At 62.3% G+C, this 13,631-nt stretch overlaps 1 protein-coding gene across 4 annotated transcripts; it reads left to right on the top strand.

Annotated features, from left to right (window-relative positions):
• The first annotated feature begins 1,235 nt into the window (after positions 1–1,235).
• On the top strand, positions 1,236–13,059 carry CAPN10 (calpain 10). 4 transcript variants are annotated; one of them, XM_045795904.2, is made up of 12 exons: positions 1,236–1,490; positions 3,718–3,849; positions 5,072–5,268; positions 6,039–6,256; positions 7,913–8,054; positions 8,747–8,913; positions 9,254–9,525; positions 9,941–10,143; positions 10,311–10,566; positions 11,913–12,112; positions 12,219–12,366; positions 12,639–13,059. In XM_045795904.2, exons 1-12 carry the CDS (start codon positions 1,365–1,367, stop codon positions 12,666–12,668), a joined length of 2,091 nt encoding a protein of 696 aa, XP_045651860.2. In that variant the 5' UTR covers positions 1,236–1,364; the 3' UTR covers positions 12,669–13,059. The 4 variants fall into 4 exon arrangements, with proteins under 4 accessions (XP_045651860.2, XP_045651863.2, XP_045651861.2 ...); XM_045795906.2 differs by having other exon boundaries at positions 1,237–1,490; positions 12,321–12,366; XM_045795907.2 differs by lacking the exon at positions 12,219–12,366.
• Positions 13,060–13,631: the final 572 nt, after the last annotated feature.

Below are 13,631 nucleotides of genomic sequence, written 5' to 3' on the forward strand. Positions count from 1 at the left end.
AGGACCCTGACGTGAAGCAGAGCCCAGGCCTTTCCGGATTCCCTTCAGCTACAGTGCAGCCTCCAGCCTCCCAAGGAGTCATCAGCATCTTCGGGGGGAGCTACCACCATAGGAATGCTGAAAGGTCATGAAGTCCTAGCAATCCAGAGACAGATGTTGAGCTACCCAGTCGTTTTCTAGAACCTCAAGAGTACCCTAGGCCCCCAAAACAGCCTGGTGGGTGGGGCTCACACAGTGTGACACTCTCAGAGGGAGTAGCTGCAGCTATCATGGGAACCTGGAGCAGATGCTCCAGGACCAGGCTGTCTCTCTTCTGCCAGTAGGGACTTGGATCCGTCGCAGAAGGGCTTGGGTCGGACTACCCTTCCCATCAGGGGGCTGGGTAAAAGCAGCCTGGAATGCAAGATCTGAGTAATCCTAGTAGAGGGGGAGAGCTGCCACGAGAAGGGTTAAGGCCCCTTCTCCCCAGCCCGACCCTCTGTGAAGGCTCCGGTCCCACCGAAGCAGGCTTCGGGGACAGGCAGACAAGCCTCCGGCTGACTGCCTTCCGTCCTTCCCAGGAATGGGAAAGTACCGGCTCCTGCAGCAAGGATGAATACTTAGGCAGGTCCCGGAGTCCCTGTCCTGGCCTCCCCGCAGCTATTAGCGCACGTCCAGCAGGTCACTCACTGCCCAGCCAACCAGGACCACATGCCCGGACATCTGCTCCAGCCTCGTTCCCTGCTCCGCTCAGGATCCAGCGTGTCTGATCCCAGGCGGCCTCGAGACAGCGTCCCAGGCCAGAGGCCCTCCCCCCGGCCGGCTGCGGGCGGGAGCCCAGCCCTCGGCCCCCGCAGCGGCTCGCCACCGCCTTCCCCAGCGAGCCTCTCCCGGGCTCCTCCCCCAACAGGCGGCCGGACCGGCCAGCGCCGAGAGAAGCGGCGCATTCTGGGAGGGGGCGCTGCATGCTGGGACCTGTAGTCCGCGGCCCGACCTCGCCCAAGGAGGCCTCGCTGGTCCCTTCAGCTCAAGAGCCCGCGAGTCCAGGAGGCCCCAACGCACCGGTCCGAGCTGCCCCGACTCGCGGACACGACGCCCGTGGGCATATCGGGGCTCAGTTGCGGCCGGGTCAGTCTCCAGACCCCTCCCCGAAAAGAGAAGTGCAGCCAGGGCGACGGTGCGGTCTCGCGAGAGCCGACCTCGAGAGCCACGCCCCCTGGGGTGCGTCCGCCGCTCGAGTGCGATTGGGCCGCGATGTCACGTGGCCCGGCGGTTCCCGCGGCGACCGAGCGGGCGCGCGGGAGCGGCAGTGTTCTCGCCTTTCTTCCGGGGCCGCGCTCGGCGCCGGGGGCGCGGGCAGCCCATGGGATCCCGGGGCGCCCAGGATGCGGGCGCCAGCCAGGGAGCTCTTCCGGGACGCCGACTTCCCCGCCTCGGACTCCTCGCTGTTCTCCAGCTTCTCCACGCCGCTGGCCCAGTTCCGCGAGGACATCACATGGAGGCGGCCCCAGGTGGGGAGGCCGGCGCGGGTCTCGAACCTCGGCCCGGGCCCCGAACCTCGGGCCGCGCCCCGAACCTCGGGCCCCGCACCCCGCGCGCTGTCTCGGGCGGTGTGCCGCTGCGGCCCTCAGGAGAGCGGGGTCCCTCGGGAGGGAGCCACCGCGGAGCTCCTGGCCCGCGCCCGCCAGAGCTCGGTTCCGAAGGAGGTTCGGGGCAGAGCGAGACGTCTGGTCTAGCAGACGCCTGCCCAGCCCCACTTCTGCTCCGACGGGCGGCCAGGACTGAGCTTCTGGGCTGCTTGGCCCTCCTGGCCACAGGCGGTCCTGCTCTGTCTTTTGTGTTTGCCGGGATCGACTACGCTCATGCTCTTCTGGAAGGGCAACGCTATTTGGATTTTGTGCACCTGCATTTTCACACGTGAAGCTTGAAGGTGGCAATTTAAAGGGACGCTCTGACCTAGTGCTGTGTTATCTTTAGAAATGGTTTATCTGCTGAGTAAGACTTCTCAGGAAGAACCCTCCCCTGCCTGCAAGTACATAGCCTTAGTGGGGACCTCTCCCTGGTCACCAGTCCTTGGAGCAGCTTGGCTCTGGCCACGGAGGTGCTTGGGCAGCACGGAAAGTGCTGGTTTGTTGTGAAAGAGGCAAGGGCCAAAGCACGAAGTCTTATAGGTCATGCCAGTGGAATTGGGGTTAAAAATGCATTTTAGGCACAGTGGGAAGGCCATTAGAGGGTTTTAATAGAGGAGCGATTTGAGTGGGTTTATGTTTTAAGAAGCTCACCTTTACTGCCAGCTGGGAAGTGGATTGACGGAGCAGGAATGCAGTGGTCCTAGAGAAAGGTAAAGGGGCTCAGGGTAACATGGCAACCGTTAGGATGTGGCTTTGGAGTGGTTGGATTTGAGAAATAATTTGGAGGGCGATTAATACGTTTTAGTGACTGATTAGAAGTAGAGAGTAAGGATAAAGCAAGGATCAAGAACAACTTCCAGATTTTTAGCCTGAGCACCTGGCTAGATGGTGGTCCTGTCTGATATGCTGGGGGCACTGGGAGGTGAGAGATAGCTAGGGATGGGACTCTCGCGTTGCGTTTTGCTCTCAAAGGTGCTAGCAGAGCTGTCAGCCAGCAGTTGGGCATGAGAGTCAGGTGCTCAGAAAGTTCTGGGCTGGAGGACCGGGACCTCTGGGAATGGGGACCGTTACAGGGCCCAGGGCCCCGAACAGTATCTCCGGAGAAAGTGGGTCTGAAGAAGAGAGGGCTTGGAATTGAGCCTTAAGGGACCCTAACATTTTCCAGCGGGTTCAAGCAGGTGCCCTGGCAGGTAGCCTGGAGAAGCAGCAGGTGGTGAGGTGAAAGGACAGCCAGGAACACGTGGAACCATGGGAGCCAAGAGGGGACTGTGGGGGAGTGCAAGGGGACAGCCACTGTTCTGATGCTCCCAAGTGTCAGGGAGGATGAGAACAGAGGCAACCCGTCAGATTTGACAACACAGAAGCGACTGGCCCAGAGGCTAGAGGGGCCTGTGCTGAGTAAGCAGGAGGGAAGAAGTAAGGAGGGCAGCTCTTTCGAGAAGTCTGTCAGTGAGGGACGCCTCAAGGGGAGATAATGCAAGGGGGAACGTATCGTACAGAAGATGGGGGTTCTCTCTGCCTTATGCTGGTGGAATTCTCCCTGCAGGGGTGGAGGATGGAGGGGGTCATGGGAGGAACCCAGGCTCTAAAGGCAGGAGAAGGGGTCAGGTAGGGGTTGCTTCTGAGGAAGCTTCCGGCAGGGTGATCAGTTCAGACAGGCGTGGGCAAGGGCGGGGACGTGGAAGTGTTAAGAAGAGAGGGAGAAAGGGGAAGGTACAAAGTAGTCTGGGTTTTGGGGAAATTAAGCAGGATTCCAGCAGTATGGAGGATCAGTTATGAATTTAAAGTGAAACCATTTTCTAGGGCAAGTTAACTGTTTTGAGAAGGGGGATGGTGGAATTCATCTAGAGTTGGGGTTTTGCCACTTAAGGAAGGTAGACAGAGAGACAGGGACCCTAGGACCTAAGCTGGGCAGGGTGATCTAAAGCCAGAAGGGGCTGACAGATCACGGCTGCGAGAGACCAGCTGCTTCTCCTCCCCTCCCCTCTTAGGCAATGTGGGTGACCAGAAGAGCTCCTCCCCGGTGCCTGTCACCTAGATCCTGTGTTCTTAGTTTTAGAGACTAGCCTTCAGGCGTGATATAACTGGGCGATATTCTTTATTTCAGGAAATTTGTGCCACACCCCGGCTGTTTGCAGATAACCCCCAGGAGGGACAGGTGAAGCAAGGGCTGCTGGGAGACTGCTGGCTCCTGGTTGCCTGTGCCGCCCTGCAGAAGAGCCGGCACCTCCTGGACCAGGTATCTGTGGCGGGGCGGGCTGCTCTTCTGCTCTGTCTTCCTGTCTGCTGTGCACAGGAAGGAAGCAGGAGGCAGGGCAGCTGAACCTTCTGCCCTGTGGGCCCTGCTGTGGCCTCCGGGCGTGGCTGGTGGGAACGGAGGGCTCTGCTCTCGGGCCACAGGGGCTCCGAGGCGTGGACACCGTGTCCGCCTGTCCCCATGGCGCCAGCGCAGGTGCTTTCTGCTCCGCTCTGCCCTCCTGAGCCCTGGGTTCTCACACAGGCAGAGCTGTGTGTTCGCGATGCCAAGATGAGCAGCCCGCCTAGAGTAGGAGAGGGTCGGCTGAGGGATCCTGTGCCCCTGGTTTGGAGTAAGTTTCCCTAGCTAGTTGATTTTTTTTTAACAGGTTTTGAATATGAATTGGCAAAAGGTGATAAAACTGTTTCGGATGCTAGGCAGCTAGCCCAGGTATAACAGGCCTGCTCAGAGTGCTTGCTTCTCCAGGAGCATTCACAGTGTTGCCTCATTGCTGGATGGTACTGACGGATGCAGCAATGTTGACAGTGGTGACCCGTTCAGAGCTACTCCCGTGTCCCCAGGCAGGCCGTGCTGAGCACACCATAGTTGCTGGCCTTAATTCTCACAGGCCTTGCTGGCTTTGACCCCCGTTTGCAAACGAGGATGCAAAAAGCATTGTTGTCACCTTTGTAGCTAGTACGTGGCAGAGCCAGGACCAGACAAGTCTGTGTAGGTGCAAAGCCCACATGTGTCTTACTTTGGGTCAGAACTCCAAAGCCAACAGTGAGTGCATTGGGTCCAGGCGCTGGCGGAGCTCCTGAGGCACCCACCTGCAGCTGGGGGGTCGCCGTGTCCACCCCCTCCCCTGGCGGGGGCGCTGTGACTGCCATCTGCAGCCGGCTCTGTCGGGAATTGCCTGTAAAAGTCACGTTTGTTTTGGACTCCGGGTGATTGTTTATTTGGAACAGTAGGACGTCATGGTTGGCTTTAAGCTTTTGGAGATGCTTGGCCTCCTCAGTGTGGTCCTAAAATGTTCTGTTAAAAGGTGCGTTAGTTTTCTGTGTGGTGGTTGGGCTTTGCACCAACGCTGACGTCCAGCTGCGGAGTGAAGCAGGGCCCCTGGCGCAGCAGAGGCTTCCGTGGAGCGGCTCCGGTGACGGTGCTTGGGAAACACTGCGTGGTTTGTCTCTCATGTTCTCCTTTTGCCTTTCCCTGTGCGTGGTAGGTCTTTCCTCCTGGACAGCCGAGCTGGCGTGACCACACGTACCGCGGCTCCTTTACCTGTCGAGTTTGGCAGTTTGGACGCTGGGTGGAGGTGACCATAGATGACCGTCTGCCTTGTCTTGCAGGGAGACTCTGCTTCTCCCGGTGCCAGAGAGAAGATGTGTTCTGGCTTCCCTTACTGGAGAAGGTCTATGCCAAGTACGCTGGAGGGGCTGGGCCGGGGCGGGCTGGGGAGCCACAGCTGCGTTAGGCCACCCCCGGGTAGAACGTCTCCGCTCTCCCTGGGCTGTAGTACCCTCCTCAGTTCCAGGAACCTGGCAGCCAGGCCTGCGGTGGGGCCGACCCGCCCAGAGACAGAAACTCTGAGACGTGGCCTGTGGTGTGCGTCTTCCCCGACCCGCTCCCTCTTTCTCCGCCCTTGTTTCAAAGTCGGGCCCAAAGGCATCACCCACCACAGCAAACCATGGGAGGAGTGAAGCCAACCAGGTCTCAGTGCTTGTTTAGTGTGGTCCTGCCTGAGGCTGTGCCCCTCAGCCCAGGTCCGAGTGGGAACACTTCCCTCTTAGAATGCAGTGAGCAGCCTGCCCGAAGAGGCCGTCCTGCTAAGCAGGCCTTTGCAAGAAGGGAGTGAGGAGGGCCTGCGCTGATGTGGGCACGAGCACCTCTGTCCCACGGCCAGGGTGGGGTTTGATCGTGAGAAGTAAAGGAGTGGGTGTTCACGGCCTTGTGCCCCACGCTGCCTCACGCTCGTGTCTGCACCGGAGGCCACAGGCCGTCGCTGGGCCACTGTGCATTACGGCCTTTGAGGGTCACAGGACCTCTGCACTTGGTGAGGATGAGGCAGGAGTACAGAGAAGCGCTTGAAGTGGTGGGTGAGGTGATTTGGGGGTGTTGCAGACACGGGGATGGAAGACAGCCGGGCACATGCCCCAGAGCCAGAGGCTCACTCCGTGTGTTTGTCTTTCCAGGGTCTACGGGGCCTATGAGCACCTGTGGGCAGGGCAGGTGGCGGATGCCCTGGTGGACCTCACCGGTGGCCTGGCAGAAAGGTGGAGCCTGAAGGACTCGGCAAGAAGCAGCGGCCAGCAGGACAGGCCTGGCGGCTCGGAGCGCGGGCTTTGCCAGCAGCTGCTCAGCCTCAAGGACCGCTGTCCGATAAGCTGCTCGGTGCTCAGCCCCAGAGACGGTAAGGTGGAGGGCGGGCCGCAGCGGGACGGGCCTGCACCCCAGGCGCCCCCACAGCCCCCACAGGTACACAGGGCCTTGTTCTCGGGACCCCGTCGGGACTAAGTGGGAAGCAAGATGTTTGTCCTTCAAAGCTGGTATCTGGTGTGTGACCTTCCCCTGCCGCCCATCCTTCTCTGGAGAGAGGGTCCCTTTTTCCCTTGACTTTTTTCTTCTTTTTCCCCAACTTACGAGTAGGATGAGGCTGGAGCCTCTGCCGGGGCGGCCGCCACACAGAAACTCTAGAACCCAGTGCTGGCGGCATCTCTGGCCCAGCTGGCAAACCGGCAAAATCGAACTCAGGTTTTCATTTGAGGGATATCTACGCTCATTAAAGAGAGTTTCTCGGAAGGAGGAAAGCCCGCACACAGAACTGTTTTGACTTTTCCATAGACCTCGGGGCTTTTCCACACACAGGCATGTGCGTCACGCCTGGTACTGCGTTCCACTTTCTCAGAAGCCGTGCAGGGCATCGGCGTCTCGTTCCGTCAGTGGCGCTTCCTGTTTCCTTACTCTTTCCCTGAATGCTTGACGTTTCAGGTCTTTCCAAGTTCTCACATTATAGGTAGCGTTACTGAGCGTTTTCATGTTTAACAGTGTTCACACGTAGGATGATTTTCATAGTGAGGTTTTTGGCCCAAGAACATGGACGTTGAAATAAACGGACACGCGTGGATGGGGAACGCTGCCGGGTCTGGGTGAGGCCTGGGGCGCCACCACGTTGGGGAGGCGAAGCCCGCGGAGGGCCGTGCTGACTGTGCAGGACGCAGAGTCAGAACTCTCCCTGAGGCTTGGCATCAGCTGTCCCCGGGGTGGGGCAGGACTAATTCTTAGCTCTCCAGGCTTTGCAGAAACCCCCAGGCAAAGAGAGGGCCGCTGTGCTCAGCTGAATCCCTCGGAGGTGACTCAGCACTGGGGACTCGGGCAGACACCCAGAGTGGTGGCTATGACACCATTCTAAATAAAGCTTTTAAAGACATTCCCGAAGTTTCTTCTCCTCTCTGGACTGCCACCCCTCTTCCCCAGATGGGCCTCCTCCACTTCCACATGGTTTGATCCAAGAGCTCAGGGGTCTCTGGGCAAGTGGGGTGGTTTCCTCTCTGAGGCTCCAGGGTTCCCCCCAGCAGTGTTTGGTCCCGCGGCCCCTGGCTGTGCGGTCCCCCCTGCCCTGCCCCCAGCCAGCCTTGCCAAGAGGACATTGCTCTTCTTGGCGGTCCCAGACCCGTCCCAGACCTGCTGGCGACAACACCTGTAGCCGCATGTTTGAGAACCGGCCCAGCACCAGGCACCCTGTGCTGCCTTGTCGGCAGCCGGCCATCCTCGCTCATCCACCCAGGCAAGGACCAAGGCCCCGAGAAGGGAGTGACCTGTCATACCCGTGGCAGCCAAGCCACAGTCCACACCCAGGTCGTTTGCTGTGGCTCTGCACTGGCTAAGGCCACTTCTGAGCTCACTTATCCACAGTGGTCATGAAAGGAGCCCCAGTGGTCCGTGGGGTCTGGGTGTTACTGTGGTCACAGGTCGGGTGTGCAGGAGCGTCCTGTGGGGAAGGAGACAGACCTGTGCGTCCGCTCTGTCTGGGGACTTCCTGTCTACAACCAAGCTGTTCCTCACCCAGGTGCCAGGGAGCTGGGGGAGTTTCATGCCTTCATTGTGTCGGATCTGCGAGAGCTCCAGGGGCGGGCTGGCCAGAGCGTCCTGCTGCTGCGCATTCGGAACCCCTGGGGCCGGCGGTGCTGGCAGGGGCCCTGGAGACAGGGGTGAGTGTGGGCCAAGGCCAGGGCTGTGCTGCTGTCAGTGAGGGGAGGGGGCCGGGGTCCCGAGTGGCAGCGGGGAGCTGTCACAGCCGTGTGTGTGCCCGTGCTAGTTTGTAGCTGGTCAGCACGGTGCGCGGTTGGTCTCCCACAAGGCCCTCTTGGCACCTGCTTGTGGTCCCCTGGGTCCTGTATTTGGCCCTAGACAGCCTTAGGAGGCTGGATTAGTGCTTGGTGCTGGGACCGAGGCCACCCTAGGCCCTGGGCTTCTATCTCGAGGGTGCTCACGGAATGGTGGATGCCCGGTCAGGTTGCGGGGTGACACGGACACGTGGGACGCCCAAGCCGCAGTACAGCTCTAAGATCTTTACTGATGCCGGGGACCAGGATTGAGTGAGGGCACTGGGTCCATTCCCCTTGGCCGACCGCAGTTGGTCAGCAGATCTGACCCTTGCTTCTGAGTGCTGGAGGCTAGCGGCAACTCGGTCTGAGGCGGTCGGGCACATCCTTCGTTGGCCCGCTCATGGGGACAGCCCGAGGCAGGAGCCTCGGGGAAGGAGTGAGGATTAGCCCGAGGAAGGGCCGGTGCAGAGCCAGTGTGAGCTGAGCCAGCAGGGAGCTGGCAGGGCGCAGGGCTCCTCAGTCAGTGCTGTCAGCTCCGGGATGAGGGGCCGCCACTGAAGTGACGTGCCTTCCAGGGGCGAAGGGTGGAGCCAGGTGGACCCAGCCGATGAGTCTGAGTTGCTGTCCCAGCTGCAGGAAGGAGAGTTCTGGGTAGAGGAGGAGGAGTTCCTCCAGGAGTTCGACGAGGTCACCGTTGGCTTCCCCATCACAGAGGCCGGCCACCTGCAGAGCCTCTACTCGGGTAAGGGGGAGGCCTGCACCCAAGGGGAGGCCCCCATCACTTGGGACAGGCCCTTGTGGGGGTGCCACAACCCGCACGGGCTCTGCCTTATGTGGTTAGGGCTGAGTGGCCACCATGTTCCCCTGGGGGCTCCTGGGCACAGCCCTCGCCCCAGGCCCTAGTCTGCTGCTCCTGTGTGTGGAGAGATGGCTTCGTCCCCTCCCGTCCCAGGTGGCTTGAGGTGGCGGGAGACCAAGGGGCCCCCTCCTGTGGGGTGCCACAGCTGGTGTTTGTGCAAGTGGCAGGGATGCCCGGGTGGGAGCCCTTTCCTGAAGCTGCTGCTTGCTGGTTCTCCCCCTAGAAAAGGCTCTGTGCCACACCCAGGAGCTGCCCGGGGCCTGGGTCAAGGGGCAGTCCGCCGGAGGCTGTCGGAACAACAGCGGCTTTCCCAGCAACCCCAAATTCTGGCTGCGGGTCTCGGAACCGAGCGAGGTGTTTGTTGCCGTCCTGCAGAGACCCAGGGTGCGCCCCGCGGGCCGGGCTCGGGCGCCAGTGGGGGACGAGTGTGCAGCGTGGAGCCCGGCCAGCTTCCGGCGTGAGGACTACCAGGCCGTGGGCCTGCATATCTGGAAGGTATCTCCGCCCTGGGCCCGGCTCCCTGCTCAGGTTCTGGGCATGCTGGGACACAAGCGACTGCAGGGAGCCTCCCGTGCCTCGTCCTCCAGGGTCAGACGGCCGCTGGAGCTCGCACAGACCCAGCTCCGCCCGGCGCAGCCGGTGCCTGCCGGACAAAGGGAGACAGAACTCGAGCAGCCATTGGCTGGCTGGCAGGAAGGGGGGGCACAGCGCGGTCTGATGGGTCTCCTCTCTCCCAGAGCAGGGTCGAGTGAGAGGTGGTTTGGGGGGCACTTTGAGCCGGCCCCCACCGTGCCGGGGAGGGACCCACGGGTCTGGGTGCTCGCTTGTTAAGTCGTTTGAGAGGCCCTTCTGCCGGGCCAAGGCGGCGGGGCCGGTCTCTGGACGGTGGTGCTCGCCCTCCTCTGTGCAGGTGGAGAAGCGGCGGGTCAGCCTGCCCAGGGTCCTGTCCACACCCCCCGTGGCCGGCACCGTGTGCCACGCCTATGACCGGGAGGTGCACCTGCGCTGCGAGCTCGCGCCCGGCTACTACCTGGCTGTGCCCAGCACCTTCCTGAAGGACGTGCCAGGGCAGTTTCTGCTGCGGGTCTTCTCTAGCGGGAGAGTCTCCCTCAGGTGAGAGGGGCAAGGAAGGGCTCTAGGCTGTTCTCCTGAGGCCTGCAGCTGAGGAAAGGGGAGCGCGGCCTGGGCAGCTTCCTGGAGGTGCGTGTGCGTTCGTGGCCTGCAGTGGGCAGGCCTGGAGCGTGCTGCCAGCCGCCCTCCTGTGTGTCTTTCCCTGACAGTGCCATCAAGCCGGCGGCCGGGAGCCCTGCCCCTGGGGAGGCCCTGCCCGCCGGCGAGTGGGAGACCGTGCAGCTGCGGGGCTCCTGGAGAACTGGCCAGACAGCAGGGGGCAGCAGGAACTTTGCCTCCTACCCTAGCAACCCGTGCTTCCCCCTGTCGGTCCCTGAGGGCCCAGGCCCCCGCTGTGTCCGCGTCACTCTGCACCAGCACTGCCAAGACAGCCAGTGCCATCCCATCGGCTTCCACATCTTCCAGGCAAGCTCCTCCTCCTGCTCCGGGGGCGGGGGGGAGGCCCTCAGAGGGTCTGTGTCCCCATGGGTGGCCAGGCATGACAGAGGCCTGGACTCGATCGTGTGAGCACAGCCGGGCTGGCCGGTCCCGTGCAAGATCATGTCTGGGTTTCCTGAAGTCTGTAATTCACTGGGGTCCTAGGTCAGCACACACGGCCCCTCCTCCACTCCCTCAGCTTAGAACAACGGTGTCACGAGGTCACTTCTGCTCCCCAGAACTGTGCCTCCTGCCCAGGAGACCCGATGGCGTGCCCCACCAAGAGCTGCCCCAGAGCCACGCAGCCCCGCCCTTCCTGTGCCCCACACCCCTGGGCTGCTCTTCTGGGGAGCAGGCATCAGCTCGGGGGCAGGAAGAGGTCCTGGCCCAGACTCGCCGGGCAGAGCAGGAAAAGGAGGGAAAGGGCCACAAAAGATAGTGTGGGGTCCTGGCAGACAGATGCCACCGAATGCAGCTGCTCATTCTCAGATCAGAAAGCTGTCATGGGTGGAATGGAGCGGGTGTTGAGGCCCAAGCGGGGCCCGTATGTCATGAACGCCAGCCCAAATCTTCCTCCACCTCAGCCTGCTCACTGTGCCGTGCTGCAGGTAGGACACGCTTAGCAGACCTGTGGCTGGGGGAAGGAGGGCAGGCACAGTGCCAGAGGTCAGAGGTTGCAGGCCCAGATTCCACAGTAATGAAGTGGCTCCCAGCCCGCACGTGTGCTCCTCCTGGGGGCCCTACTTCAAGAGGGGCTTGACGAACTGGTGGGTGCCCAAGGCAGCACGGGCTGGGGCGATGGCCAGGATGTGTCCCAGGCTCCCTTGTGGGGTGCACGCACTTAGCCTGGGCTGCAGATGACGGGAAGGAAGGGTGGGCGTGTCTCTGAGAAGCTTCTGTACCCCTGGGAGGACAGAGCCGCTGCGTTACCCAAGAGCGGAGGGCTCATTCTGGAGTCTTGCTCCACCCGGGCCACCAGCTGGGGCATCCAGAGGCTTTGATGAAAGTGCCAGGGCCAGTCAGGTGACTCTCTGGACAGAGCCCTGGGCAGTGGTGATGGTGGTGGTCCCCCAGGCAGGGCTGCCCGCCTGACAAGGGTCGTGGGGCCTTGGTGAGTGGTGAGCCCATCTTGACAGGCTTGGCAGGTCTTCCTTCCTGGAAAAGGGCCCATGTGTGATGGGAGATCCAGGCAGACGGCCCCAGGCTTGTCCTGACCCCGGACATCCCAGCCTCAGAAAGGGAGTGAAGTCCCAAACTGAGAAGGAGAGCACCTCCTGGTGGTCGTGGCGGCCCAAAGGACAGGCTTGCCCTGTCTGAGCCCGTGCATCTCCCAGGTTCCGGTGGACGGGGGGAGCCAGGGTGCGCCCGGCCTGCTGCTCCAGGAGCCTGTGGTGAGCTGTGTGCCGCATCGCTACGCCCAGGAAGTGAGCCGGCTCTGCCACCTGTCGCCGGGGACCTACAGGGTCGTGCCCTCCACCTACCTGCCAGACACAGAAGGGGCCTTCGCGGTGACCATCGCCACCAGGATAGACAGGTGTGGCTCCAGGGCTGGGGGTTCTCAGTGTATCATGTGCGCCTCCCTGTTCCCCGCCGCCCTGCTGCCGCCCTGCCTGCCCCAGCTCTGACCTGTCCCGGCACAGCAGCAGCAGTGGAGCACAGCCACCCGCAGGGGGAAGGCAGGGAGAGCACGGCTGCTCCTCGAGCTGGGGGCCAGCTGGGCTGCGCTGTCCTCTCTCCTGCAGGCGCTCTATTCACAGCCAGGAGAGGCTGGGGCAGCTCCTCCAGGAGGTAGGTGTGGGGCTTGGGTCGGGGGCGGGCCCCGTACTCCACCTGGGGGCTGCCTGGTGCCCCGGGGGCTGCGTTCTCCCCCACGCTCCCCCCAGAGGCCGCGCTGCAGGCCAGGCTGTGCCCTGGGACACAGGCACACTTGTCTCTGGCCAGGAGGGCCAGAAGCCTGGGGCTGCAGTCACACCCCCAGCAGTGCCACCGGGTGCATGAGGGGGGTGGGCCCCCAGCCACCATCCAGGGCAGCCCCGACCCCACCATCTTTCCTCCCGCAGGCCTCCTTCATGGCAGTTATGAAAACCTAACCGCGTAACCCCGTGTCCGCTCTGGCGACTGGGGGTGCTGAGGGGCTCCCTCACACGGTGCCCCCAGCCTCAGCGCCGTGGGGGCCGGTCCTGAGCTGGATGGACGGCTGCATGTGCTCGGGGGTCCAGGTGAAGACCCCATCCTGCGGGGGACGTAGCCTGGGGCAGAGCAGGTGCCCAGGGAGGGCAGGGGAAGCCGCGCAGGGCGTCTCTGTCCCACGCGCTGGGGCAGCAGAGCTTCCTGGCGACCCTCCTTGGCGTCTGCCCCCAGCTCGGGAGAGAGGCCTTCCAGCAGACGAGAGCGTAGTAGGACAAATCTTGTCAAGAACTATCTATGTGCAACATTTTTAGGAAGTGACTTTATAAATAAACATGAGTACCCAGTGGTTTACAGATGAGTCGTGTCTCGGCTGCCTGGTGGCCGAGTCTGCTCTCACTGAGGCGGAGGGGAAGGCCTGGGCCCTGCATCCCCCAGGGGCACTCCGCCCAGCAGCCCATGCACTGGGCGTGCCTGCGGCCTCTGGATGGGCCCAGCTGGCCTGTGAGGCGGGTGGGGCTGGGCTGGGGAGGAGGCAGCGGGTGTGGACAGGCTTGGAGGGCCAGGTAGGAGTGGGCACTGTCCCGGTACAGGAGCAGAGGAAGCAGCCCAAGAGAGCCAGCTGGCACCAGTCACGTCCTCCTCCCTGTCCGTGCCGGGCCTTACCCCCCCGATGCCTGGAGACACCCCGAGGAGCTGCCAGGTGCAGCCGTTTGCTCCTAACGTGGGAGGAGGCGTCCCTTCAGGCCCCTGGGCCCCTAACCAGTTGGACTCAGTGGGCCCTGATCTCAGCCAGGCCTCTCTCCCACCACCTCCTGCTTCTCCAACTCACCAGTGCCATGTTGTCACTGTCACCCGGGGTGTCCAGCTAACGCGCCACCCGTCCAAAGGATGGCAGGGGGCTGTGGCACAGGCCCCTTCACAAA

The sequence above is a fragment of the Ursus americanus genome, chromosome 1, assembly GCF_024610735.1.
Source record: "Ursus americanus isolate L20-20 chromosome 1, mUrsAme1.1.p, whole genome shotgun sequence".
In the NCBI taxonomy this organism is placed as follows: Eukaryota; Metazoa; Chordata; class Mammalia; order Carnivora; family Ursidae; genus Ursus; species Ursus americanus.

Excerpts from the sequence above, each read along its gene's own strand:
- CAPN10 (XM_045795904.2), top strand. The coding sequence starts at position 1,365 with ATGCGGGCGCCAGCCAGGGAGCTCTTCCGGGACGCCGACTTCCCCGCC. Across the intron at positions 9,526-9,940 it reads TGGGCCTGCATATCTGGAAG|GTGGAGAAGCGGCGGGTCAG; the intron begins GTATCTCCGCCC and ends TCCTCTGTGCAG. Across the intron at positions 12,113-12,218 it reads ATCGCCACCAGGATAGACAG|CAGCAGCAGTGGAGCACAGC; the intron begins GTGTGGCTCCAG and ends GTCCCGGCACAG.